The 26,752-nt window shown below is 41.8% G+C and overlaps 1 protein-coding gene across 6 annotated transcripts; it reads right to left on the reverse strand.

Annotated features, from left to right (window-relative positions):
• Positions 1-2,529: 2,529 nt before the first annotated feature.
• LOC120568011 (cytolytic toxin-alpha-like) lies at positions 2,530-25,633 on the reverse strand. Of its 6 annotated transcripts, none has more exons than XM_039815187.1 (7): positions 24,029-25,633; positions 22,150-22,188; positions 21,508-21,612; positions 18,477-18,553; positions 11,681-11,719; positions 11,045-11,154; positions 2,530-6,337 (listed from the first exon to the last, which is right to left on the reverse strand). In XM_039815187.1, exons 6-7 carry the CDS (start codon positions 11,139-11,141, stop codon positions 5,310-5,312), a joined length of 1,125 nt encoding a protein of 374 aa, XP_039671121.1. In that variant the 5' UTR covers positions 11,142-11,154; positions 11,681-11,719; positions 18,477-18,553; positions 21,508-21,612; positions 22,150-22,188; positions 24,029-25,633; the 3' UTR covers positions 2,530-5,309. The 6 variants fall into 6 exon arrangements, with proteins under 6 accessions (XP_039671121.1, XP_039671119.1, XP_039671122.1 ...); XM_039815185.1 differs by having other exon boundaries at positions 21,508-21,617; XM_039815188.1 differs by lacking the exon at positions 24,029-25,633 and having other exon boundaries at positions 22,150-22,256.
• Between the last annotated feature and the right edge of the window lie 1,119 nt (positions 25,634-26,752).

Raw genomic sequence — 26,752 nt, forward strand, 5'->3', positions numbered from 1 at the left:
TGGGCGTACCGACAGTTTTGTTGGCGTTACTTAGAATTCCTCACGGGGGCGACAGAAACTACGCAATATAGCTTTAAATGAAAGTATTTTGAGAAGCAGCATAACATGGAAAAGTAAAGTACAAGTACCTCCAAACTGAACTAAAGTACATGAGTAAATGTAGTCAGTTACTTTGCAGCGCTGCTGTCCGATGGATTGAAGTGGACGACAGCAGACTGACCTGAAAGGTCCTGGAAGAGAGAACGGTCAGTGTGGACTTTACGGCAGTGTAACTAAGATGAACGTTGCGTCGCCGTGGTGCAACCAAAACATCGACACGACTTTAGTATCAAACTAACAAGTTTCAAAGTATCATTAAGTGACTTTACACCCTAACTTAAAGATCCAATGTGTGGGAGTTTCTCCCATCTAGCGTTGAGATCATATATTGCAATCAACTCTCTCTCACCACGCAGTTCAGGAGTAGGTATTACAGCTACGGTAGCCTTTCATGCTTCAAAAAGCCGGTCTCTTGCTCTTTTCAATCTCCTTTTTCTTTTCTGGGTGAAGAAAAGAAGAAGAAGACTCCTGTTCCTGAAATTTGGATTTTGAATTTGTGTGGTCCTCCATGTTTCCTTCTTCAAACTCGCCACCGGGCCGGAAGCTACAATACCCATTAGCAGCGCTTAGCAGCGCTGGGAGTTTATCATGTGACAGAGAAAACGTGGAAAGGCGGAGCAGTATGTCCTGTATGTCCCTTACACACACACACACACACACACACACACACACACACACACACACACACACACACACACACACACACACAGAGACACACACACACACACACACACACACACACAACACACACACAAGGTGGAGCAGTATGTCCTGTATGTTCCCTTACACACACAGAAAAGAATAATATAAATGTCACACACACACACACACACACACACACACACACACACACACACACACACACACACACACACACACACACACACACAAAGGTGGAGCAGTATGTCCTGTATGTTCCTTACACACAAAAAAGTGGAGCAGTATGTCCTGTATGTCCCTTACACACACACACACACACACACAACACACACACACACACACACACACACACACACACACACACACAACACACACAGACAAGAAGGGAGCAGTATGTCCTGTATGTCCCTTACACACACACACACACACACACACACACACACACACACACACACACACACACACACCACACCAACACAGGGACACACACACACACACACACACACACACACCACACACACACACACCCACACACACACACACACAAAAACACACACAAGGGACACACACACACACAAAGGTGGAGCAGTGTGTCCTGTATGTCCCTACCGGCTTATGTATTTCTAGATGGAGCATGAATATGGAGCGCCTAGCCCCAGTTCATGCAAACGCAATGTAAAATTCCAAGCCAATAGAAATGCTTGGAATTGATGGTGGAGGTAAATATTCATGAAAAAGGACAAGATTGTGAACGGGCAACACAGATTTTGATAATGAACAACTAAACATGTTACACACTGGACCTTTAAAGAGAGAACTTACACACAGCTGGTGCAACATAGGCTGCTGGGAGAGAAAATGGAGCTGCAGAGAGTAAAGAAAGCCACACAACAGACAACACTTGAGGCATAATAACATTTATTTATTGGTTATTATTGAATAATTGCTCCATCTTTTAGTGACAGCCATCGTATATCCCCACAGGACGATAACATGCGGTAAATACACATCAGTATCAGGAGTCATTTAAATGATGCACATTGTCTTCTGTGTTTTAAATCTCCAAGAAACAAACTTAAAGCACCTATATTATGCTCATTTTCAGGTTCATAACTGTATTTTAAGGTTGTACCAGAATAGGTTTACATGGTTTAATTTTCAAAAAACATCATATTGTTGTTGTACTGCACAGCTCTCTCTCACTGCTGCAGATCCTCTTTTCACCTGGTTTCTGTTTTAGTTACAGAGTGAGACCTCTTTTCATCTTCTTCTTCTGTATTATCTTTGATTGCACTTCGCACATGCTCAGTAGTTCAGATGTAGAGCATGTCAGCTAGCTAACTCTAGAGACAGTAAAAGAAAGCCTGTTTCTCCAACTTTGGTCAGTTACAAGGCAGGATTAGCTGGGAGACTTCTAAAATGAGGGCGCACATGTAAGTAGTTCTTTGTAGATTATGGTGAACTTGTGTGTGTTGTAGCAGTGCTTTGCTATTGAGAACGACGTAGCATGCTAGTGTTAGCATTAGCGTTAGCATGCTAATGCTAACGGTTAGCATGCTAACGAGCTAACGGTTGTGGTTAGCCAGCTCATTTCGGACTGTGACGTCGATTTTGAACAGCTCACTAGGAGACTGAAGGCAGGACACATTCAGAAACCGTATTCCCCACTCAGAACAGCATGGATGGATTTTTTCAAAAGTTTTTATGTGTGTGGAAGCACCAGAGACACAAAAAGAACACCCCAAACCCCGGAAAAAGTGATTTTTTCATAATATGGGCACTTTAATATCTAATCTAATAGTGGATAAACATGTTAAACTGAGCAGGAAGCTGTTAACCCAGTGTAAAAATATGAACAGGGTTAAAGAAAAGAAATATATTTAAACCTTTATGTGAACCTCCTTATACTAAGATTTGTATTGCTGATTAAAATGTATTTTCAAAAAAAACGTTTCTTTATGATTCAGGAGGACAGGACAATAACATGTTAATGAATACACATCAATACAATAAGTCTTTAACATTATTCACGTTAATTATGTTTTTCATATCTCAGAGAAAATAAATTGAAGAGTAGATAAAAGAAACTTAAAAATGTAACAAAAGGCTGATATTACGGTTTAAAAACCTGAATTTAACAATGTAAATACAAATGTTCAGGTTTGCAGAGATAGGGCTGCAGACTTATACATTGGTGGTAATGGTGACAGAAAGTTAATGGTCCAAAAACTAAATGTGGTCACACTTAAATATTTATCATCACACATGTTATTCTGTGTTTCCCTTTTATCTATCTTTTATGTTTTTCTTTATTATCTGTGTCAGAATGGATCTCCTCTTTGTCTTGGATGTTAAAGATTAATAAGACTTATACCGATCGCTCCAAGAAAACTGTGATAACGTCTATCTATGATGGTCAAGAACTGAACTCGTTGCTCCCAGCCTGGCTTGGCCTCAGATTTCTCTCCCTCAATAAGCATGTCAATGTACTGGTCAGTAGAGAGAGGATCTGACTTCAGTGTTTTCTCTTTAAGTTTGTTGAAACACTCAGTAGATCTCTCTATCAGTGTGTTCACCTCAGACATCGTAGGAAAATATTCAGTTGTCCCTCTTATCTCCTCAAGCTTGGCTAGCCCAGTTTTAACCTGCTTGTGCAAATCTTCATATGACTTCTCAAACTGCTCTCTTTCTCTGAGGACGTTTTTCGTCATTGTCAAGCTTTTGGTGTCTATGACATTCAAAGCAACAAAGAACCTCTTCATGCCTTTTGTCCCCATGTTCCAAAACATCTGATCAAATCCTCCATCATCATCATCATACTCACTCATGCTGTCTGCTGCAGATGATGTGTTGTCTGCAAACAACGCTGAATTATTGAATTTGAAGTGAACTGGAAGCCCGTCTTTTGTTTTAGGACATGGGACACCTGAAGCAGTGATTGCCTCTAGAACTGGTGGTTGCTGGCTGTCTGCAGATGTCACCAGAACCCGGATTTTTCTGCCACATCTTTGCCAAAGATTGAGAGCAGATAATCCAACAAACATTTCTGTGATGATGTGAGTCGTGCTAAAGCAGACTGAGCTACGAAACACACAGCGTCAATTTCACTGAAACACTCAGCAGAGAAGAGATTGCGTGCAGATGTGCAATGATCTCCTCGTCTCTTTCTATGCCTCCTGTATCTTCAAAGCCTGGAGTGTCAACAATGGTCAGTGAGTAGTTGATTTTAAAACCATCCTGGTGGTTGATTTTGTACACAGTGACTTCAGAGGTCTTGCTTTTAGCTTGTGATCTCGACTGATCCTCATCAATTAATTTGAATCTGAAACTGTCCTTCCATTCTACACCAACTATGTAGTTGATCATTGCATTGATCAGAGTGGACTTTCCTGATCCGGTCACCCCAAAAAGCATTATAGTGTGATTCTGCCTTGTGCTTTCTCTGCCAAAACTGAATCTTCGGCATCCATCGATGTTCATATCTTCTTCTGTCAGAGTCAGTTTATAAACTGATGGTGAATCAGAATTAATCTTTTCGCTTGTGCTTTTCAGGGATTCTGTTAGTGTAAACTTTGTTGTGCAGACATTAACAGGGATGCTTTCTTTGCTTCTGCCAGCTTCACCACAATCACATCTGACCCTGACAACATATTCTGTCTCTGACTGAAGCTCTGATATTATTGCCTTTTCAGCTTCTACCATCATTTCATTCCATTGGAAATCTTCCTCTTTCATCCCTTTGTCTGTTTGGTGTACTCCACGATGTAGCTCAAAATGTGGACACCTTGTCCAAGCTCAGCAGGTTTCTTCCAGCTAACAGATATCTCTCTTGAGTTTGGTTCAACTTGAGGTTTTCCAGGAGAGCTACAAGGTAACGTTTTAGTTGAACCACTGACTTCATTGGCTGGCCCAACACCTACTGAGGTCACTGCTCTGCATCTGAACATATACTCTGTGTTCGGACTCAGATCGCTCACTGTGACTTCTTCAGCTTTTGATGCTGTCTTCTGTTTCCATTCATCCTCTCCACTGACACAGTACTCAACAGAGTAGGAGGTGATGACCTCTGCTCCAAATCTGGGTGGAGAAACCTTCAGAGTTACACTGTTGTAGTTTATATCACTTACTGTCACTGTTTCAGGCTTTGAAGGCGGCTCAAAGTTCTCACTGACAGAAAAGCCGTCTTCATAAAGGCAGATGCTTGAACCTTTCTGTGTGTCATTTGTTGAACCCACTGTCAGGAACTTAATCTTGTTGTTCTCCTTGTTGGCCTCTGCAAAGTCACTGAAGAGCTTTGCTTTATGCCTCATTTCTTTTACTACTTCTCTTGAGGCGTACCATTGTTCCTTCTCTACATCGTGGGTATGTGCACCTTGAAGGTCGTCTGTTGTTTGTTTTAAGTAGTTTGATAAAGCTGAGAGGTAACGGTTCATCACGTCCCAATGAGGTGAAGACAAAACACACAGCATGGTCTGCACTGAAACTTTGTGTGGACACGTCTGTTTGAGATGAGACGATCCTGGTGTTTTTCATCATGTTGGTGAAAGACATCAATGTGTCGATTTCTTTCTTTTACAGTCCATCCACTCGTTCAGGTTTTTGCTGTTGAAAGGAGAAGAATGTCTCTTCTTCAGGATCTCTACGAGCCCATCCTCCTCTTCTCCTCCTCCTCGGATTGACGGAAGTTTCTTTGCCAAGGTTTGTTGGAAGCCCAGCTTGAACTCAGAGGACAGTTCTTTAAAACTTTTAATCTTTTTGCTAATCTGTGGGAACTGCTGTGCAGTGGTGGTCCTCAGTGCATCATTGCACCTCATTTCCAGCTCACTGAAGTCCTCCAGGACATTCTGTGATTCTTGAACTAATCTTATACTTATCTGACGGATGAGTTTAGCAGCAGAAGAATCTAAAATTGTCAATGGCAACAGCCAGACCTTCATTGGTACTGCATTTTCTCCGTTAGCTCCCAACAGATTTGGCAGGCTTTGGTAGACTTCTACAGCATCCTGAAACGTTGTAGGTGGTTTCTGAATTGAAAAGTCTCCAAAGAATCTGCAGGAGAATTTGTCAACCTTTTCTTTGTCGTTGTCTACCATTGTCAGGGAACCTTCACCCTCTATTGTAATGCTGGGTATCTTATTGATCATCACCTTCAAGTTGCCCTGAATGTCTTGATGATCTTCGTTTTCGGACACCTCACGGTCAAAGACAAAGAAGGCTTGTGCCCCATAAAGAATAGCTGTGACTACATGTGTTGCTAATCCTTTATCAAAGACATACGGATGCTTCACATTGCCTCTTCCAAGATGATCCATCGACAGTTCCTTGACCTTTGTGGTAGCTTTGTAGTTCAGAGTTACTCTGGCCTGATTTTTAGAAGTCTTACTGTCATTCAGGTATTTGGCCGATCCTCCAACCTCTACCAGTCCACTAAAAAAACTTGCCTTAAGTGATGCTTCAACATTTAGTGCTGAAGTTTTATCTGCAATTGATTCAGATGCAACTATCTCAAAATCATTATAGTTCTGCGGTCTTTCTCCAATATGATCTTTCAGGTCATCACAGTCCCACAATGTCATTCCTGCAAAAGAAAAAACAAAAATGAAGTTAAACTTTCAAAACCAGCCAGACAGGAGAAGGTGTTGTTACGTCCTATAAGACAGATAAACTGAATTTATTTCGAAAGTCTCAGCATCCTCATCATACTTGGAAACTTCCTTAATAAATTTTGTTTGTTCAGTGATATAAGTTTTCTAAGAGCATTTATAACAGTTTGTTGTACAAATTGATTCCTGTATTTATTTGTTATTCATATAAATGTTTAATATGTTTATGTTAATGTATGCACCGGCCACCAAGCAAATTCCTTGTGTTAATTACTTGACAATGAATCCCTTTCTTATTCTGATAATGAAGAGAGCCCTTTATGCTTTGTAGAGAAAAGAGGGTGATCAGTTTTATCTCTGAGTCTTATGATTGGTGTTATAAGGCATCATTTGTGTTCGGACACAGGCTCATTGGGGGTTATTTCTTCGGTACAAAGAAGTTCAAAAGAAGTTTGAAACTGTTCGCAAAAAGATCTGTGAGTTCTCCAGAATATCCAGGACATTTTGTCAGTAATCCAAATGATGTGTATGATGCTATAATGATGAATCAGAATACTTTATTGAACTGCCCAGGGAAATTATGATGATGCTGGAGGATAACAAGGCTTGTGGTATAGACTGCGTCACTGCAGAACATCTGAAGAATGACAGTTATAAGCTCTGTCTTCTGCAGTCCATGTGTTTTACTGGTCTTTTAGTTCATGGTGTCCCACCTTTTTGTATTGCGTCTGTAGTATTAGTCATCAAGGCTAAGGCTGCTAAGTTAAATATCATGGATAACTACAGCCCTTTTGCCCTTGAAAGTATCCTTTCCAAGAAAGGTTTGTTCTCACCACTGATAACCAATTTAGATTAAAAAGAAAACATAGCACTGACATGTGTATTTATTCTTTAAAGGAAATTGTTATTATAGAAGCCACAATTCCACTGTATTTATGTGTTTTATTGATGCATTCAAGACCTTCGACAGAATTAAATTAAATAAAGAATTATATATGAAATTATTATCTAGAGGTGTCCCAAGGTATATAATTAGAATATTAGGTTTTTGGTATGCCAATCAGACAATGCAGGTTAAATAGGGCAATGCACTGTGAACTCCTTTATATGGAAACAATTGATGGTTATATGGATGGTCTGTCGAGACAATCAAATTGTACAATTGAGTTTAAGACGTTGCATTGGAGACACTGTTGTAAATCATTTAATGTATGCTGATGACCTGGTCATCAGCATATAGTGCTCAGCTCCAGCAATTATTGAGGGTTTACTTACAGTATGGCATGGATTATGATTTAAAAACCCCGCAATGTCATGGTTGTAAGAAGCAAAGATATTTTCCCGGATTTCCAATTGTGTCATAGTCCTAAAAATATCTTAGCCACTTTATAACGATGTATATAATTTGAATGAGGCTACACGCAGGCCAACATATTGCTTTGCAAGTTTAGTATGTGTTCTGCAACTGTAAAATGTAACTTATTTAGTGCTTTCTGTAGCTACAGGAAAAGTAGTTTGAGTCCCCAGATGGGACAGTGCCAGCCAATTGTTTGTTAATGCTTGTGTTTCTACATGTGAGGCACTATTAAGGCAATTGATGTATGAAGACAAAGAATGGTTCAAAAACCCCTAGAGTCATCGAGGAGGAGGTGAAGTTACCCTGCCCGGAGGAAGCCAGGCCCAGATGGCGGGCTCGTCAGCGAGCGCCTGATGGCCAGGTTTGCCACGGAGCCTGGCCGGGCACAGCCCGAAAAAGCAACGTGGCACCTCCCTCTCCATCCCATGGGCCCAGCACCTGTGGGACGAACCACTTTGGTTGGGTGCGCTGCCACACGGGTGGCAGTTAGGTCAGGTGCTTGGACGGACCAGACCTGGGCGGCAGAGGCTGGCTCTGGGGACGTGGAATGTCACCTCTCTGTGGGGGAAGGAGCTGCTACCAATTAGATCTGGTGGGTCTTACCTCTACACACAGTCTTGGTTCTGGAACCATACTCCTGGATAGTCTTTTCTTCTCCGAGTTTACCCCGGTGGATTAGAGGGTCGCCTCCCTATGCCTATGGGTTGTGGGGGGAGTGGAAGGGGGAACTGACTGTTGTTTGTGCATATGCACCAAACAAGGTCTGTGAGTATTCTGCCTTTTTGGAGACTTTGAATGGAATCCTGCATGGGGCGCCAGTGGGGGACTCCATAGTTCTGCTGGGGGACTTCAACGTGTACGTGGAGACACATGGAGAGGCGTGATTGGGAGGAACGGCCTCCCTGATCAAAACCAGAGTGGTTGTTCGTTGTTGGACTTCTGTGCTAGTCATGGATTGTCTATAACGAACACCATGTTCGAACATAGGGATGCTCATAAGTGTACTTGGTACCAGAGCACCCTAGGCCAAAAGTGAATGATCGATTTAATAATCATTTCATCTGATCTGAGGCCATATGTTTTGGACACTCGGGTGAAGAGACGGGCAGAGAGGGGTTGTGAGTTGGGTCAGGGGGTGGGGGAAGACTCTGGACAGACCTGGTAAGCCCAAATGGGTAGTGTGGGTAAATTGGGAACGTCTGGAGGAGGCCCCTGTCCAAAGGACTTTCAACTCACACCTCCAGCGGAGCTTTTCGTGCATCCCTGTGGAGGCTATGGGCATTGATCGTGAATGGACAATGTTCAAACTTTCCATTGCAGAAGCTGCGGCGGGGAGCTGTGGTCTTAGGGTCTTAGGTGCCTCAAGGGGCGGTAACCCACGAAGGAGTCTTTCCGGGACATGTTATCCCAGAGGACTCCAGAGGCAGTTGCAGGGTACCGAAGGGCTCGAAGGTGTGGGAGAAGTTCGGAGAAGACATGGAGAAGGACTTTCTGTCGGCACCAAGGTGCTTCTGGAAAACCGTTCGCCACCTCAGGAGGGGGAAGCAGGGAACCATCCAAGCTGTGTACAGTAAAGATGGGATACTGTTGACCTCAACTGAGGAGATAATAGGGCCGTGTACTTTGAGGAACTCCTAAATCCAACTAATACGCTCTCTGTTAGAGTCAGAGCTGGAGGATGATGGGGGATTGTCATCGATTTCCCTGGTGGAAGTAGCTGAGGTAGTTAAACAACTCCACAGTGGCAAAGCCCCGGGGATTGATGAGATCCGTCCAGAAATGCTGAAAGCTTTGTGTGTGGAGGGGCTGTCTTAGATGACACACCTCTTCAACACTGTGTGGAGGTCTGTGACATTGCCAAAGTAGTGGAAGACCAGGGTGGTGGTTGCCCTGTTAAAAAAGGGGGACAAGAGGGTGTGTGCCAATTATAGGGGTATCACACTTCTCAGCCTCCCTGGTAAAGTCTACTCCAAGTTGATTGAAAGGAGGGTTCAGTAAGTCAGACTCGTTTCAGGTGAGGGTTGGCCTCTGCCAGGGCTGCGCTTTGTCACAAATTCAAGTTTGTAATATTTATTGACAGGATATCGAGGCGTAGTCGGGGTGGGGAGGGGTTGCAGTTCAGTAGGCTGGGGATCTCATCGCTGCTCTATGCAGATGATGTGGTCCTGATGTCATCATCGGCCTGTGACCTTCGGCACTCACTGGATCAGTTCACAGCCGAGTGTGAAGCGACTGGGATGAGGATCAGCACCTCTAAATCTGAGGCCATGGTTCTCAGCAGGAAACCGATAGAGTGCCTACTCCAGGTAGGGAATGAGTCCTTACCCCAAGTGAAAGAGTTCAACTACCTTGGGGTCTTGTTCGCGAATGAGGGGACAATGGAGCGGGAGATTGGTCGGAGAAACGGCGCAGCAGGGGCGGTATTACATTCAATTTATTGCACCATTGTTACGAAAAGAGAGCTGAGCCAGAAGGCAAAGCTCTCGACCTACTCGTCAAGGCAAAGCTCTCGTCAGTTTTCGTTCCTACCCTCACCTATGGTCATGAAGGCTGGGTCATGACCGAAAGAACAAAATCCAAGGTACAAGCGGCCGAAATGGGTTTCCTCAGGAGAGTACCTGGCGTCTCCCTTAGAGATAGGGTGAGAAGCTCAGTCATCCGTGAGGAGCTCGGAGTAGAGCCGCTGCTCCTTTGCGTCGAAAGGAGCCAGTTGAGGTGGTTTGGGCATCTGATAAGGATGCCCTCTGGCGCCTCCCTAGGGAGGTGTTCCAGGAACGTCCAGCTGGGAGGAGGCCTCGGGGAAGACCCAGGACTAGGTGGAGGGATTATATCTCCAACCTGGCCTGGGAACGCCTCAGGATCCACCAGTCAAAGTTGGTTAATGTGGCTCGGGAAAGGGAAGTTTGGGGTCCCCTGCTGGAGCTGCTGCCCCCGCGACCCGACCCCGAATAAGCGGACGAAGATGGATGGATGAAATGTATGTGTCTTTAGGATGAGTCAGAAAATACAATCATAGAGGCTCTAACAAGTGCTAGAAAGAGCTGCTTTCGATTTAAATCTGAACTCAGAAAACACTTAAAGTGACAGATGTATTGTATTTGTATGTATTTTATATTTTTGCTGTGTATTGCCTGCTACGGACCTATTGTGAGTCCAAAATAAAGATATATTATTCCAATTACGTAAAAAGTAAAATACCTCCCGGTACAGTAAGTGATCACATTAAAATAATCTGGATCACCATAATAAACGAGCTAAACTGATCAAAAGATCTAAAAAAAACGTTATTGAATATGACTACACTGAAAGCGTTTAGAATCCTTACCTTGGATGAGTGAGTCTGTGCGGCAGTCGTACAACATCCCGAGGCCAAAAGGCCGGCCGAGCGCCGCCACCTCCATCGTCCTGCTGACTGTGTCCATTGCTCAGCCTGGACTGGACAAAATTGGACAACAGCTATGTTAGTTCACTTCTCTGACTGAAATATTTGTGATGTTAAACCACAACTCACATTTTGACTTTAATTTGGTGCAACATACATAAACATTATTCAAAAGTAAGAAGTGGGCAATTTATACAATAGGATATGTCTTGAAAACGACCACAAAAATTTGCAGATATGCAAAATATGTAATTTTTTGTCTTCATCACGATATCAACAGGCGCAATAAACACATCGTGAATGACTGCGACATATCGGAAAAAACAATCAGAAAGTTTTTGTTAGTTAAAGGAAATATCAGTAGAAAACTGCATCAATTTAACCATCATTCTTATTTTAGTGGTGCCTTTTATATTCAATTCAGTGTTGAACTTCAACAGTACCAGATAAGCAGATGATGATGCATGGATACTTTTAGTCTGCAGACTACCTCAAGGATCATTCTAATTTATTATAACTTGCATTTTATTTTGGTAGTTTTGTCCGTAATTGTATCAGTGACATTAACTTTGTACTCACCTAGTTAATATCTGAGATCTGGGAACAAGGTTGACATCACTGTAGAGACACAGACGATCAGACAAGTTAGAAACAAACGTAACAGAAATTACAACATCCTAATTTTGTTGTTTCCATGTTTTTAAAACACATCATATATATATATATATATATATATATATATATATATATATATATATATATACTATACTATATATATATATATATATATATATATATATATATATACTATGTTATATTTGATATGGTATTATGCAATTGGGCATTGTGCAATACAGAAGTTATTGACCACAGGATGAGTTAACAGGAAATGTGCAATCACTATCAAAGTTAAGTGCATTAACTTTGATAGGGTTGTGGGTTCCCTTCTGTCTGTTCTTCTGTGATTGTGAGGAAAGGTACTTGTGTGTGGTTTATTTTCATTGAAGCATTGGATGAGATAATGTATGATTATGTTTCTATGTAGGTTAACTGTATGTTTATTGGGAGTTTATGTGCGATGTGTCGCCATTTTGTTTCTCTTGAATGCCCAAGATGAATTTCTCCTGTAGGAGACAATAAAGGCTTATCTTATCTTGTTTGTCTTCCTCTTTGTTTCTGTAAAGCAGTGTAACATAAATAAAGTTGACTTGCCATTGCAAAGAACAGTAAACGTTGTAGGGGGCTAACTCATTCTGTTTCTAAGGTCATTGCAGTGCTGATCGCCATTTTCTTTTAGTTGTCAAATCATGATAAACAGTTCAATCTTCAAATGTCCCTTCTGCCCTCATTCTATTGTCATGGTTTAAACACAAAGATGATCAAGTTCTTACCAAATAATTTAACTGAACATACTGTACTTCACACTACTAACCACACTGCAACCTTTGTTTAGATTTTCATCAACAAAAGTTGTTTTATGTGTACATAGTCATCGAGGAGGAGTCATCTATTTTCACAGAACTTTTCTTTACAAAATATATACTATATGAATTTCTGCTCTCAGGATTAAAACCTGTACAATGCTTCCCTCTGGTGGCTGCTACAACACACTGCCTCAAACACCTCCTCTTATACTGCAACTGTAGCTACTTGAAGTAGCATGCAGCTGCAGTACTGGAGGCTGCACTTTTAGGACCGCAAATATGCATCTTGCACAGTACTTTGCACCATTACTTTTTGCACTCCACATCCCACTCTATGTGTACTTGTCTTGATATTATGTCTTATTTGTATATTTGTATTTTTGTACATTATGTTGATATGTGCTTATATTATTGTTGTCTCTATTGTAGAGTATGTGTCTATATTACTATTTGTCTACTGAATGTTTACTACTACATGTCTATTTGTCTATGTATAGAGAGTTAACACCTACCAAAGTCAAATTCCTTGTGTATGTAAGAATACTTGGCCAATAAATCTGATATAATATTTCTGTCCAGAAATAAACCTTTCAACCTAAGAATCTGGACAAAAGTAGTATAGTAAAACAAACTACTAGAGTCCTGGGAATGTGGTCCTGAAAATACAGTCTCCATTACTGCAGGAAAATAGTATTGGCTGATTCTGCTGCTAATGGACTCTCCACTTAACTTAAATACAACAGGGCGTTTCCTCACAGAGAGGAGCTGCTGAGTCATTTCATCGTTCAGAGCCTTTGGTGAGGCTGTACGAACTGAAAGGCCTTAATCTCTGGTCATTAATAGTACAATTGTATACTATTATTGTTATTTTTATTATAAACAGACCATGTAGGAGCTACACTGTATGTTGCTTATGGTTTCATTTATATTATTTATTGATTATTATATTGTGCACTTTCGAACACTTTCCTTTGACAGCCACACTAATGCACTTATTTTGACTCACAAAGTAATTTTACATTTGGTAACTGCAGTGCTAGGTGTATTTTACATGTGAAGAAATAAATCATTGCAATACAGTCTTGAATGCGTCCCATTGTGTTAACGCATCTCTCAGTGTTTATAGTCCCTCGCGGCAGCACTTTGGTGGACTGCTCACAGACGCAACAGACTGAGCTACTGCTGCTCCTTGTCAGGTTAATGTCACAAAGGCAGTAGTTTTCTGTTAGATTTCAGTTAATCATCCTCAATTTCTTATTTTTTTTTCTGACCATCAAAGACCTTGCAACTGTTGCCGAAAGAAGCAGTCACCGGCTGTGGCTGAAGGAGAAGGAGACTGTATGGGCTGCCAAGTGACCTCATGGAGCCTCTGATGCGACACACACCCAGGTCTGATCAGCCTGCGGTGGGCCAGCCTTGGTATTCAGCACACTGAATATCAAGTGATTCTAACATCTAGTCCTAGTAAGCATACTTAAATCAGTGTAACATCCTGAACCAATCTATCAAAACTTCACAGATGTAGGACTATAAGACTGATACCTCTGTGTTTAGATACAACATGTACATGTTGATAATTTTTTTCACATTTTTTACATTTTATGTACACGTAAAAAAAAGTCAGAATCTGGTTCGACTAAATTTGGGCAGATACTCACCAGCTGTTGGTGCAGATTCTGCTGTTTTGTTGACAAAAACCTGATGGATCCTTCCTGACTTTTTCTTCAGAGAGAAACACAGAGACTTGTCTCCACCACAGCACTGGAGTATCTGAGACTATCTTTCATCTGAGGAAATGTGAAATGTGACGTAGAAGCTATGCTCTTTCAGTGTTGCTCCACCTCTCAGTATACAGGCACATGCCCGTTATAGTAAGCAGAGTGTATTTATATAGCACCTTTCACAGACACCAGTCAGAAAGGAAAAGTAAATAGAGCAAAAATAAAACACCTAGGGTGACCAGATGAGAACGGGTAAAATTTGGGACGGAACGAGACGGGGGGCATGAATTTCAAAACATGACTATTTTTATGTCATGTAAACCCAAAAATACAAATAAAAAAGCATTAAAATCCTGAACTCAAGTGTCATTATGAAACACATAAAACAAATACAATGACTGCGCTTTAACATCAGCAACATCCAATCCAATCACTCCTTCTTGTAGCTGCCTCTTCATCTACTCTATAACATAAAAAGGGGACAAAAAGGTTATATTTTTTGTAATTAACCTTTGGTTAAGTATTTCAACCCCAGACTGTGGTGTCCCTCAGCTGTGATGCACACCGTTGTCTCCCGATGGGGATGGGGCCTTTTATTTTGGAGACGAGAAGGACTTTTGTAACGAAGCGGATCGGCAGAGCGGCAGAGCGCCCTGGACCATCTGCCGGACCGGGAGCTCAATCACCATGAACAGTTATTAATGTTCTATCAGACTATAACTACTCGAGAGTCTGCTCTTGAGACTTTGCTCTAATTTTCATACACAAACCACGCATGTTTGTAATGTTTCCAGTCACCCAAAAGCTCGACTCGAGACAGTACATTAAGAGCAAGTCCAAAATCTTTAATCCCATAAACAGGCAAAAGGTCAGAACCAGGTTGGCAAACTGAGAATGCAAACCTAACCAGCCAAGGAGCAGGTGGTGAACCTGGCCGGAAAGGGGTTATCAGAATCAGGAGTCCAAAGAATCAGGTGCGGACCTAGTCCGGGGTGTGTCCCTTTCTAACACATTGCACCCAACAGTAGATTGTCCATGTCAGACGCATTCTCACTGACTGAATATACTCCGCTTGGTTGAGGCGAGGGGTGGTGGCGCCTGGGTTGAGCGTGCAGGAGGCAGGACATGACGTGGATTACACCACGTTCTCCAAGCCCGTTACTGATTTAGTCGAAAACAAAGAGTCTCTTGACGCGTCCTGAACTTGTCTAACGATTTCCTGAATCTCATCGTCTCTTAAGTTAGACATTTTTGTTGCTGTCTGCGTATATCTCACTTCTTCTTCTTCTTCTTCTTCTTCTTCTTCTTCACCCTCGGATGTTTGATTACTTCCAGTTTGGCGCCAGCAGCATGATAGAAATATGCCCACTTGCTTGTTGTAAATTCCCACACTTTGAGATCAATCGGACATTACACAGACTTTGTGTTTAGGAGCTGGCAGGGTAAAGACGGAGATTTGCGTTCTCACATGCAGCTCTGCCGGGTAATGTTAGAAAAATTCCAACCCAGTCACATGGCAGTTCGTGAAATGCTGTACTCACGAAACGATGCTTCCCATGGAAATATATTAGTTTAAAAAACGCACTGATATCACGAAAAAACGACAAACGTGTCCATGTACACGAATCAATAGATTAAATCACGCGACCATTTAAAGAATTGCCGTGACACTGGGTTGGAAGTTCAGAGTTGCATTGACAGGGACTTCAGTAACATGGAAAACCAGGTAGAAGAAGAAATCAAGAGGAAATCATTTTTAAGCCAACATGGACGAGAAGTCCTCGGAAAATGGAAATGTGAACATTAATGACTCAGTGAAAACAATAGACTGTATAATATTAATGGACAAAGCATCCGTTCAGCTAAACCTGCATTCTATCTGAATTCCTGTAGGGGGAGACTCCTTAAACCTGCATTATATCTGAATTCCTGCAAGGGGAGACTCCTTAAACCTGCATTATATCTGAATTCCTGCAAGGGGAGACTCCTTAAACCTGCATTATATCTGAATTCCTGCAGGGGGAGACTCCTTAAACCTGCATTATATCTGAATTCCTGCAGGGGGAGACTCCTTAAACCTGCATCCTATCTGAATTCCAGCAGGGGGAGACTCCTTAAACCTGCATTATATCTGCATTCCTGCAGGGGGAGACTCCTTAAACCTGCATCCTATCTGAATTCCAGCAGGGGGAGACTCCTTAAACCTGCATTATATCTGAATTCCAGCAGGGGGAGACTCCTTAAACCTGCATTATATCTGAATTCCTGAAGGGGGAGACTCCTTAAACCAGCATCCTATCTGAATTCCAGCAGGGGGAGACTTCTTAAACCTGCATTATATCTGAATTCCTGCAGGGGGAGACTCCTTAAACCTGCATTATATCTGAATTCCTGAAGGGGGAGACTCCTTCAACCAGCATCATATCTGAATTCCAGCAGGGGGAGACTTCTTAAACCTGCATTATATCTGAATTCCTGCAGGGGGAGACTCCTTAAACCTGCATTATATCTGAATTCCTGCAGGAGGAGACTCCTTAAACCTGCATTATATCTGAATTCCTGCAGGAGGAGACTCCTTAAACCTGCATTATATCTGAATTCCAGCAGGAGGCGACAAGTGGGGTTGCAAAAGGAGGTGGGTTTCTGTAGAAGTCTGAGAGAAAGTGACCCACTTCTCACTTGATGTATTACCTCAGTAAACATTTTCATAATGAGTTTATGTTCTCAATCGCTAGTTTTAAGTCTTCTGCAACACAGAATGATGTTCATTTTTTTAATTATGGTCTTGTTTATTTCAAAATCGGCGATAAAGCAGGGGGTGTTTTAGGGCGTGGCTATGATGTGATTGCCAGTGAAAGCGTGTAAAGTAATGTAGAGTGTAAGGGCTCCTCCGTCACTCCTCCCTCTCGTCTAAAACCCTCACATCCGCAACAAAGATGGCTGCGCCAGTAACGGCAAACTCGACGACTCATAGCAGATCTCCAAAAACCAACGGCTGACGTCACACATGCTCTGTCCATTAAAATATTAACAGTCTATGGTGAAAACCAAACCATCTGCTGAAGAAGATTGCATGATATGATTGAAAGCTTTGGTGAGATCAATGCTGCTGTTTCAAAGATCAATAAATCTTCTCTGAGCAAGATTTTGTGTTTTTTTAAATTATTATTATCATTAAAAAGCTAGTTTTCAGAGAGTAGATCTGACATAATGGCTGAAAGTCGGATATCGGGCTGTTTAAATAAAACTAAATGAATAAGAGCAGTATTTACAACTCAACTCCTTACCGGAACTCGTAAACGAGATCACATTACACCTGTTCTTGCCTCCCTTCATTGGCTACCGGTTTGCTTTAGAATCCATTTTAAGATTCTGTTGTTTGTTTTTAAAGCTCTATATGGTCAAGCCCCAGCTTATATCGCTGAACTACTGAAGTTGCACACTCCTCTGAGGTCATTAAGGTCTACTGACCAGCTACTCTTTGTTGTCCCCTAGAACACGACTAAAAAATAGGGGAGATGGAGCATTCTCAGTCGTGGCCCCAAGGCTGTGGAATGAATTGCCTCTGCATGTCAGATTGGCCCCCAGCCTTCACATTTTAAAATAAACTCACGTTTATTCATTGGCTTTTAAACCTGCTTGAGAGCTGTATTCTGCATTTTCATTTTTCAGTTTGTTACTTGTTTTAAATGTTCGTTTTGTTACTTGTGTGTTCACAATCTGTCCTAAATCATATCAATTGTTTAAAATGTGCTTTTTAACCCTTGTGTTGACTTCGGGTCACATTGACCAGTTATCAATTTTAGTTTTATATCAGAAAATATGGGACGTAGAAATAAGTGTAGAAGAAATGTGTAGAAGAAAAATTTAACAATTTAAAACGATGGAAAAAGCAAAAACAAACTGTGAAAAAAAGGCGTCAAAAAAAGTGTATTATTCAAGGTTGACGGGAAGACAACACAAGGGATAAATAAAGTTGGATTGGAAAGAAAATTAAACCATTTCACCAAAATAACTGTGTGACAGGAGAATGCAATTATAGCTGTAAGATAAATGTAGTGAGGTAAAAAGCACAATTTACCTGATGTAGAAAGTAGAGATGTAGAAAGTAGAAGTATTAAGTATAAATGAAAATGGAAATACTCAAGTAAACATCAGTACTTAGAGTACAAGTACTTTCAAACTTAACTAGTTACTTAAGTAAGTACTTGAGTAAATGTGCTCAGTTACTTTGCAGCGTTTCTGTCAGATGGATTGAAGTGGACGTCAGCATCCTGACCTGAAAGGTCCTGGAAGAGAAAACGGAGCTGCAGAGAGTAAAGAAAGCCACACTGACACATCAGAGGACAACAGACAACACTTGAGGCATAATAACATTTAGTTATTGTTTATTATTGAATCATCTTTTAGTGGTAGCCATCATCTTAACCCCACAGGACAATAACATGCGAGTAAATACACATCAGTATCAGGAGTCATTTAAATGATTCACATTGTCTTCATGTTTTTAAATCTCCATGACAATAAACTAAATATCTAATCTAATAGTGGATAAACATGTTAAACTGAGCAGGAAGCTGTTAACCCAGTGTAAAAAATAAGAACAGGGTTAAAGAAAAGAAATGTATTTAAACCTTTATGTGAACCTCCTTATACTAAAATTTGTATTTGATTAAAATGTATTTTCAAAAAAAAATGTCTTTATGATTCAGGAGGACAGGACAATAACACAATAAGTCTTTAACATTATTCACGTTAATTATGTTTTTCATATCTCAGAGAAAATAAATTGAAGAGTAGATAAAAGAAACTTAAAAATGTAACAAGGAGCTGATATTGCAGTTTAAAAACCTGAATTAAACAATGTAAATAAAATGTTCAGGTTTGCAGAGATAGAGTTGCAGAATTATACATTGGTGGTAATGGTGACAGAAAATTAATTAATGGTCCAAAAACTAAATGTGGTTACACTTAATAATCATTTCATCTGATCTGAGGCCATATGTTTGGGACACTCGGGTGAAGAGAGGGGCAGAGAGGGGTTGTGAGTTGGGTCAGGGGGTGGGGGAAGACTCTGGACAGACCTGGTAAGCCCAAATGGGTAGTGTGGGTAAATTGGGAACGTCTGGAGGAGGCCCCTGTCCAACAGACTTTCAACTCACACCTCCAGCGGAGCTTTTTGTGCATCCCTGTGGAGGCTGGGGGCATTGATCCTGAATGGACAATGTTCAAAGTTTCCATTGCAGAAGCTGCGGCGGGGAGCTGTGGTCTTAGGGTCTTAGGTGCCTCAAGGGGCAGTAACCCACGAAGGAGTCTTTCCGGGACATGTTATCCCAGAGGACTCCAGAGGCAGTTGCAGGGTACCGAAGGGCCCGAAGATGTGGGAGAAGTTCGGAGAAGACATGGAGAAGGACTTTCCGTCGGCACCAAGGTGCTTCTGGAAAACCGTTCGCCACCTCAGGAGGGGGAAGCAGGGAACCATCCAAGATGGGACACTGTTGACCTCAACTGAGGAGATAATAGGGCCGTGTACTTTGAGGAACTCCTAAATCCAACTAATACGCTCTCTGTTAGAGGCAGAGCTGGAGGATGTTGGGGGATTGTCATCGATTTCCCTGGTGGAAGTAGCTGAGGTAGTTAAACAACTCCACAGTGGCAAAGCCCCGGGGATTGATGAGATCCGTCCAGAAATCCTGAAAGCTTTGTGTGTGGAGGGGCTGTCTTAGATGACACACCTCTTCAACACTGTGTGGAGGTCTGTGACATTTCCAAAGTAGTGGAAGACCAGGGTGGTGGTTGCCCTGTTAAAAAAGGGGGACAAGAGGGTGTGTGCCAATTATAGGGGTATCACACTTCTCAGCCTCCCTGGTAAATTCTACTCCAAGGTGCTGGAAAGGAGGGTTCAGTAAGTCAGACTCGTTTCAGGTGAGGGTTGGCCTCCGCCAGGGCTGCGCTTTGTCACAAATTCAAGTTTGTAATATTTATTGACAGGATATCAAGGCATAGTCGGGGTGGGGAGGGGTTGCAGTTCAGTAGGCTGGGGATCTCATCGCTGCTCTATGTAGATGATGTGGTCCTGATATCATCATCGGCCTGTGACCTTCGGCACTCACTGGATCAGTTCACAGCCGAGTGTGAAGCGGCTGGGATGAGGATCAGCACCTCCAAATCTGAGGCCATGGTTCTCAGCAGGAAACCGATAGAGTGCCTACTCCAGGTAGGGAATGAGTCCTTACCCCAAGTGAAAGAGTTCAACTACCTTGGGGTCTTGTTCGCGAATGAGGGGACAATGGAGCGGGAAATTGGTCAGAGAAACGGCGCAGCAGGGGCGGTATTACATTCAATTTATCGCACCATTGTTACGAAAAGAGAGCTGAGCCAGAAGGCAAAGCTCTCGACCTACCGGTAGTTTTCGTTCCTACCCTCACCTATCGTCATGAAGGCTGGGTCATGACTGAAAGAACAAAATCCAGGGTACAAGCGGCCGAAATGGGTTTCCTCAGGAGAGTGCCTGGCGTCTCCCTTAGAGATAGGGTGAGAAGCTCAGTCATCCGTGAGGAGCTCGGAGTAGAGCCGCTGCTCCTTTTCGTCGAAAGGAGCCAGTTGAGGTGGTTCGGGCATCTGATAAGGATGCCCTCTGGCGCCTCCCTAGGGAGGTGTTCCAGGCACCTCCAGCTGGGAGGAGGCCTCGGGGAAGACCCAGGACTAGGTGGAGGCACGTCCAGCTGGGAGGAGGCCTCGGGGAAGACCCAGGACAAGGTGGGGGGATTATATCTCCAACCTGGCCTGGGAACGCCTCGGGATCTCCCAGTCAAAGTTGGTTAATGTGGCTCGGGAAAGGGAATTTTGGATCCCCTGCTGGAGCTGCTGCCCCTGCGACCCGACCCCGGATAAGCGGACGAAGATGGATGGATGAAATGTATGTGTCTTTAGTCAGAAAATACCATCATAGAGGCTCTAACAAGTCCTAGAAAGAGCTGCTTTCGATTTTCATCTGAACTCAGAAAACACTTAAAGTGACAGATGTATTGTATTTGTATGTATTTTATATTTTTGTTGTGTATTGCCTGCTATGGACCTATTGTGAGTCTGAAATAAAGATATATTTTTCCAATTATGTAAAAAGTAAAATACCTCCCGGTGCAGTAAGCGATCACATTAAAATAATCTGGATCGCCATAATAAACGAGCTAAATTGATCAAAAGATCTCAAAAAAACATTATTGAATATGACTACACTCAAAGCGTTTAGAATCCTTACCTTGGATGAGTGAGTCTGTGCGGCAGTCGTACAACATCCCGAGGCCAAAAGGCCGGCCGAGCGCCGCCACCTCCATCGTCCTGCTGGCTGTGTCCATTGCTCAGCCTGGACTGGACAATATTGGACAACAGCTTTGTTAGTTCACTTCTCTGACTGAAATATTTGTGATATGTTAAACCACAACTCACATTTTGACTTTAATTTGGTGCAACATATATAAACATTATTCAAAAGTAAGAAGTGGGCAATTTATACAATAGGATGTGTCATGAAACCGACCACAAATAGACTAGGGCTGCAAAATATCTAATTTTTTTGTGGTCATCCCGATATCAACGGGCTCAATAAACACATCGTGAATGACTGCGACATATTGGAAAAAACAATCAAAACGTTTTTGTTAGGTAAAGGAAATATCAGTAGAAAACTGCATCAATTTAACCATCATTCTTATTTTAGTGGTGCCTTTTATATTCAATTCAGTGTTGAACTTCAACAATACCAGATAAGCAGATGATGATGATGGATGGATACCTGTAGTCTGCAGACTACCTCAAGGATCATTCTAATTTATTATAACTTGCATTTTATTTTGGCAGTTTTGTCCATCATTTGTATCAGTCATATTAACTTTGTACTCACCTAGTTAATATCTGAGATCTGGGAACAAGGTTGACATCACTGTAGAGAAACAGACGATCAGACAGGTTAGAAACAAACCTAACAGAAATTACAACATCCTATTTTGTTGTTGTTTCCATGTTTTTAAAACACATTATATATATATATATATATATATATATATATATATATATATATCATATATGCTATGTTATATTTGATATGGTATTATGCAATTCGATTTTCATCGAAGCTTTGGATGAGATTATGTTTCTATGTAGGTCAACTGTATGTTTATTGTGTGTTTATGCGTGATGTGTCACCATTTTGTTTCTCTTGAATGCCCAAGGTGAATTTCTCCTGTAGGAGACAATAAAGGCTTGTCTTATCTTATCTTATCTTATCTTAATGCATTTGTCTCCCTTTTTGTTTCTGTAAAGCAGTATTATATAAATAAAGTTGACTTGCCATTTCAAATAACAGTAAGCTTTGTAGGGGGCTAACTCATTCTGTTTCTAAGGTCAACGCATAGCGCTGATCGCAATTTTCTTTTGAACTCGTCAAATCTTGAGAAACAGTTCAATGTTCAAATGTTCCTTCTACTCTCATTCTATTGTCATGGTTAAAACACAAAGAGAATCAAGTTCATACCAAATCATTTAACTGAACATACTGTACTTCATTACTACTTATGTGTACATATATCTATTTTCACACAACTTGTTTTTACAAATACTATATGTATTTCTGCTTTTTTTTGGTGTCCACTGACAGCTGCTCTCAGGATTAAAACCTGTACAATGCTTCCCTCTGGTGGCTGCTACGACACACTGCCTCAAACACCACCTTCTACTACAGCTGGTGCTGCTACTTGGAGTAGCATGCAGCTGCAGTACCGGAGGCTGCACTTTTAGGACTGCAAATATGCATCTTGCACAGTACTTTGCACCATTACTTTTTGCACTCTACATCCCACTCCATGTGTCTTGATATTGTCTTATTTGTATATTTGTATTTTTGTACATTATGTTGATATGTGCCTATATGTATATTGTTGTCTCTATTGTAGAGTATGTGTCTGTATTACTATTTGTCTACTGAATGTTTACTACTACATGTCTATTTGTCTGTGTATAGAGAGTTAACACCTAAGTCAAATTCCTTGTGTATGTAAGAATACTTGGCCAATAAATCTGATTCTGACATATTTCTGTCCAGAAATAAACCTTTCAACCTAAGAATCTGGACAAAAGTAGTATAGTAAAACAAACTACTAGAGTCCTGGAAATGTGGTCCTGAAAATGCAGTCTCCATTACTGCAGGGAAATAGTATTGGCTGATTCTGCTGCTAATGGACTCTCCACTTAGCTTAAATACAACAGGGCGTTTCCTCACAGAGAGGAGCTGCTGAGTCATTTCATCGTTCAGAGCCTTTGGTGAGGCTGAACGAACTGAAAGGCCTTAGTCTCTGGTCATTAATAGTACTATTGTATACTATTATTGTTATTTTTATTATAAACGGACCACGTAGGAGCCACACTGTATGTTGCTTATGGTCTCATTTATATTATTTATTGATTATTATATTGTGCACTTTCGAACAATTTCCTTTGAAAGCCACACTAACGCACTTTTTTGACTCACTCACTACAGTGCTAGGTGTATTTTACATGTGGAGGAATAAATCATTGCAATACAATCTTGAATGCGTCCCATTGTGTTAATGCATCTCTCAGTGTTTATAGTCCCTCGCGTCAACACTTTGTTGGACGGCTTACAGCCGCAACAGACTGAGCTACTGCTGCTCCTTGTCAGGTTAATGTCACAAAGGCAGTCATTTTCTGTCAGTGTTCAGTTAATCATCCTCAATTTCTTATTTTTTTTTCTGACCATCAAAGACCTTGCAACTGTTGCCGAAAGAAGCAGTCACTCGCTGTGGCTGAAACGGAAGGAGACTGTATGGGCTGCCAAGTGACCTCATGGAGCCTCCGATGCGATACACCCCCAGGTCTGATCAGCCTGCGGTGGGCCAGCCTTGGGTGAGGGTGTAATAAAAGGTTGAAAAACCCAATGAGGCCGGGGTACACAACTGATGGAGGCACCGGATCATCTCCCAATCCAACCCCACCCAAGAGGACATCTCCAACAACAGTGCTTGTGCTGAATATCAAGTGATTCTAACATCTAGTCCTAGTAAGCATACTTAAATCAGTGTAACATCCTGAACCAATCTATCAAAACTTCACAGATGTAGGACTATAAGACTGATAAATCTGTTTTTAGATACTACATGTACATATTGAAATTTTTTTATAAATCTTTTACATTTTATGTACACGTAAAAAAAAAAGTCAGAATCTGGTTCGACTAAATTTGGGCAGATACTCACCAGCTATTGGCGCAGATTCTGCTGTTTTATTGACAAAAACCTAATGGATTTTGAGGAATCTTTCTTGAGAGAGAAACACAGAGACTTGTCTCCACAGCAGCACTGGAGTAACTGAGACTATCTTTCACTTTCATCTGATTAAATATGAAATATGACGTAGAAGCTCTTCTCTTTCAGTGTTGCTCCACCTCTCAGTATACAGGCACATGCCCGTTATAGTAAGCAAAGTGTATTCATATAGCACCTTTCACAGACACCAGTCACAAAGGACTTCAGTCAAAGAAATAAAATTGAATACAGTCAAGTAAATAGAGCAAAGATAAAACACCAGACAACAATCTACAAGAACAAAACACCGAATAAAATGGTAATAGTATGGACGAGGATGACCTTTACAATCTTCTTTCGTCTCTCTTCTTTAATCTTATAATACTTCTTCCTACTTCCTTCTTTTCTTCACCCCCCTAATCAATAACGCAAAAGGAGCCAGAGTTCAAGGTTTATTTGACCCTGTGTGTTGTCATCGTAACACACAGGGTTGCCTTTCGTGGGACATACACAAACCAGACCAGTTTGTAATGTTTCCAGTCACCCAAAAGCTCAACTTGAGATAGTACATTAAGAGCAAGTCTAACATTTTTAATCCCATAAACAATCAAAAGGTCAGAACCAGGTTGGCAAACAGAGAATGCAAACCTAACCAGCCAAGGAGCAGCTGGTGAACCTGGCAGGAAAGGGGTTATCAGGGTCAGGAGTCCAAAGAATCAGGTGCAGACCTAGTCCGGTGTGTCCCTTTCTAACATGTCGCACCCAACAGTAGATTGTCCGTGTCAGACACGTTCTCACTTACTGAATATACTCTGCTTGGTTTAGGCGAGGGGTGGTGGCGCGTGGCAACTCGTTCTCACTCTGAACTCGTAAAATATGGACGTTTGGACAGTGGTTGTCAGCGTCTGAAGCGATGAAAGAAGCGCCCTTCAGCGTGTTTTAGAATGTACCGGAGAGAGCAGCAGCTACACAGGGTTTAGTGAGTAGTATGTAAGGGCGAAATTCCACGTAGGAGGCTGGTGGGGGGGTGGATGGGTCAAACACAGGACTTTCACCCAGGAGACCGGGGTTCGTATCCCGCGTATGTCTTTAACCGTCCCGTTATTCCCGCGTGTCACGGAAACGTAAGCCCACCCACGACCTTTTCCTTAACATAACTGCGTGAAACGGGGCGCCAATAGTCCCGACCAAGGGCGTTTAGATAAAGTGCGTTATATGACGCTAAAGGATACTTTTAGCGTCAACAACAACGACAAAGGCACCTGACCAAGCGTCCGTATTTTACGAGATGGGAGTGAGAATCTGTTGCACCTGGGTAGAGCGTGCAGGAGGCAGAACATGACGTGAATTACACCACGTTCTCCAAGCCGGTTCCTTATTTAGTCGCAAACAAAGAGTCTCTTGACGCGTCCTGAACTTGTCTGACGAGTTCCTAAATGTCATTGTCTCTTCAGTTAGAAATTTTTGTTGCTGTCTGTGTATATCTCACTTCTTCTACTTCTTCACCCTCGGATGTTTGATTACTTCCAGTTTGGCGCCAGCAGCATGATAGATATACGCCCACTCGCTTGTTGTAAATTTCCACACTTTGGGATCAATCGGACATTACACAGTCCCAATGCTGCGATCGCGCCAATTCACGCGTATTCTACCAATCACCACGACTTTGGTGCGACTCGCAAATTTGACCAATAACTGGAGTTTCCCGCGACTTCAACCAATCCCAGCAGTCCCACGTGCACTCTGAGAGCCAAAGACCAAGCGGGAGTTTGAACTGGTTGACGTCACATGTACGTTGCCAAATTAATTTCCTTGTAAGAAGAGACGTGTGTAACTTGAACATCTCACATTTACCAACAAAACGTACAGCGAAAGACATTTCAGACCGTCCTGCCAACCTATAAACATTTTAACATCAATGTACTCTGTAACGATTTTTCACTCTAAAGTCGCTGAAAGTGGGTGCTGTTTCCTGTCGGTTCTCTGCAGCGGGCGGGGCTGCTCAGTTCCCCCCGCGACTGACACACACACACACACACACACACACAGACAGACACACACACACACACATATATAAAAAAGGTTTAAATATATTTAAACCTTTATGTGAACCTCCTTATATTAAAATTTGTATTTCTGATTAAAATGTATTTTCAAAAAACCTTTTCTTTATGATTCAAGAGGACA

The sequence above is a fragment of the Perca fluviatilis genome, chromosome 11 (assembly GCF_010015445.1).
Source record: "Perca fluviatilis chromosome 11, GENO_Pfluv_1.0, whole genome shotgun sequence".
Lineage (NCBI taxonomy): Eukaryota > Metazoa > Chordata > Actinopteri > Perciformes > Percidae > Perca > Perca fluviatilis.

Excerpts from the sequence above, each read along its gene's own strand:
- LOC120568011 (XM_039815187.1), bottom strand. The coding sequence starts at position 11,141 with ATGGACACAGTCAGCAGGACGATGGAGGTGGCGGCGCTCGGCCGGCCT. Across the intron at positions 6,338-11,044 it reads CACAGACTCACTCATCCAAG|GAATGACATTGTGGGACTGT; the intron begins GTAAGGATTCTA and ends TTTCTTTTGCAG.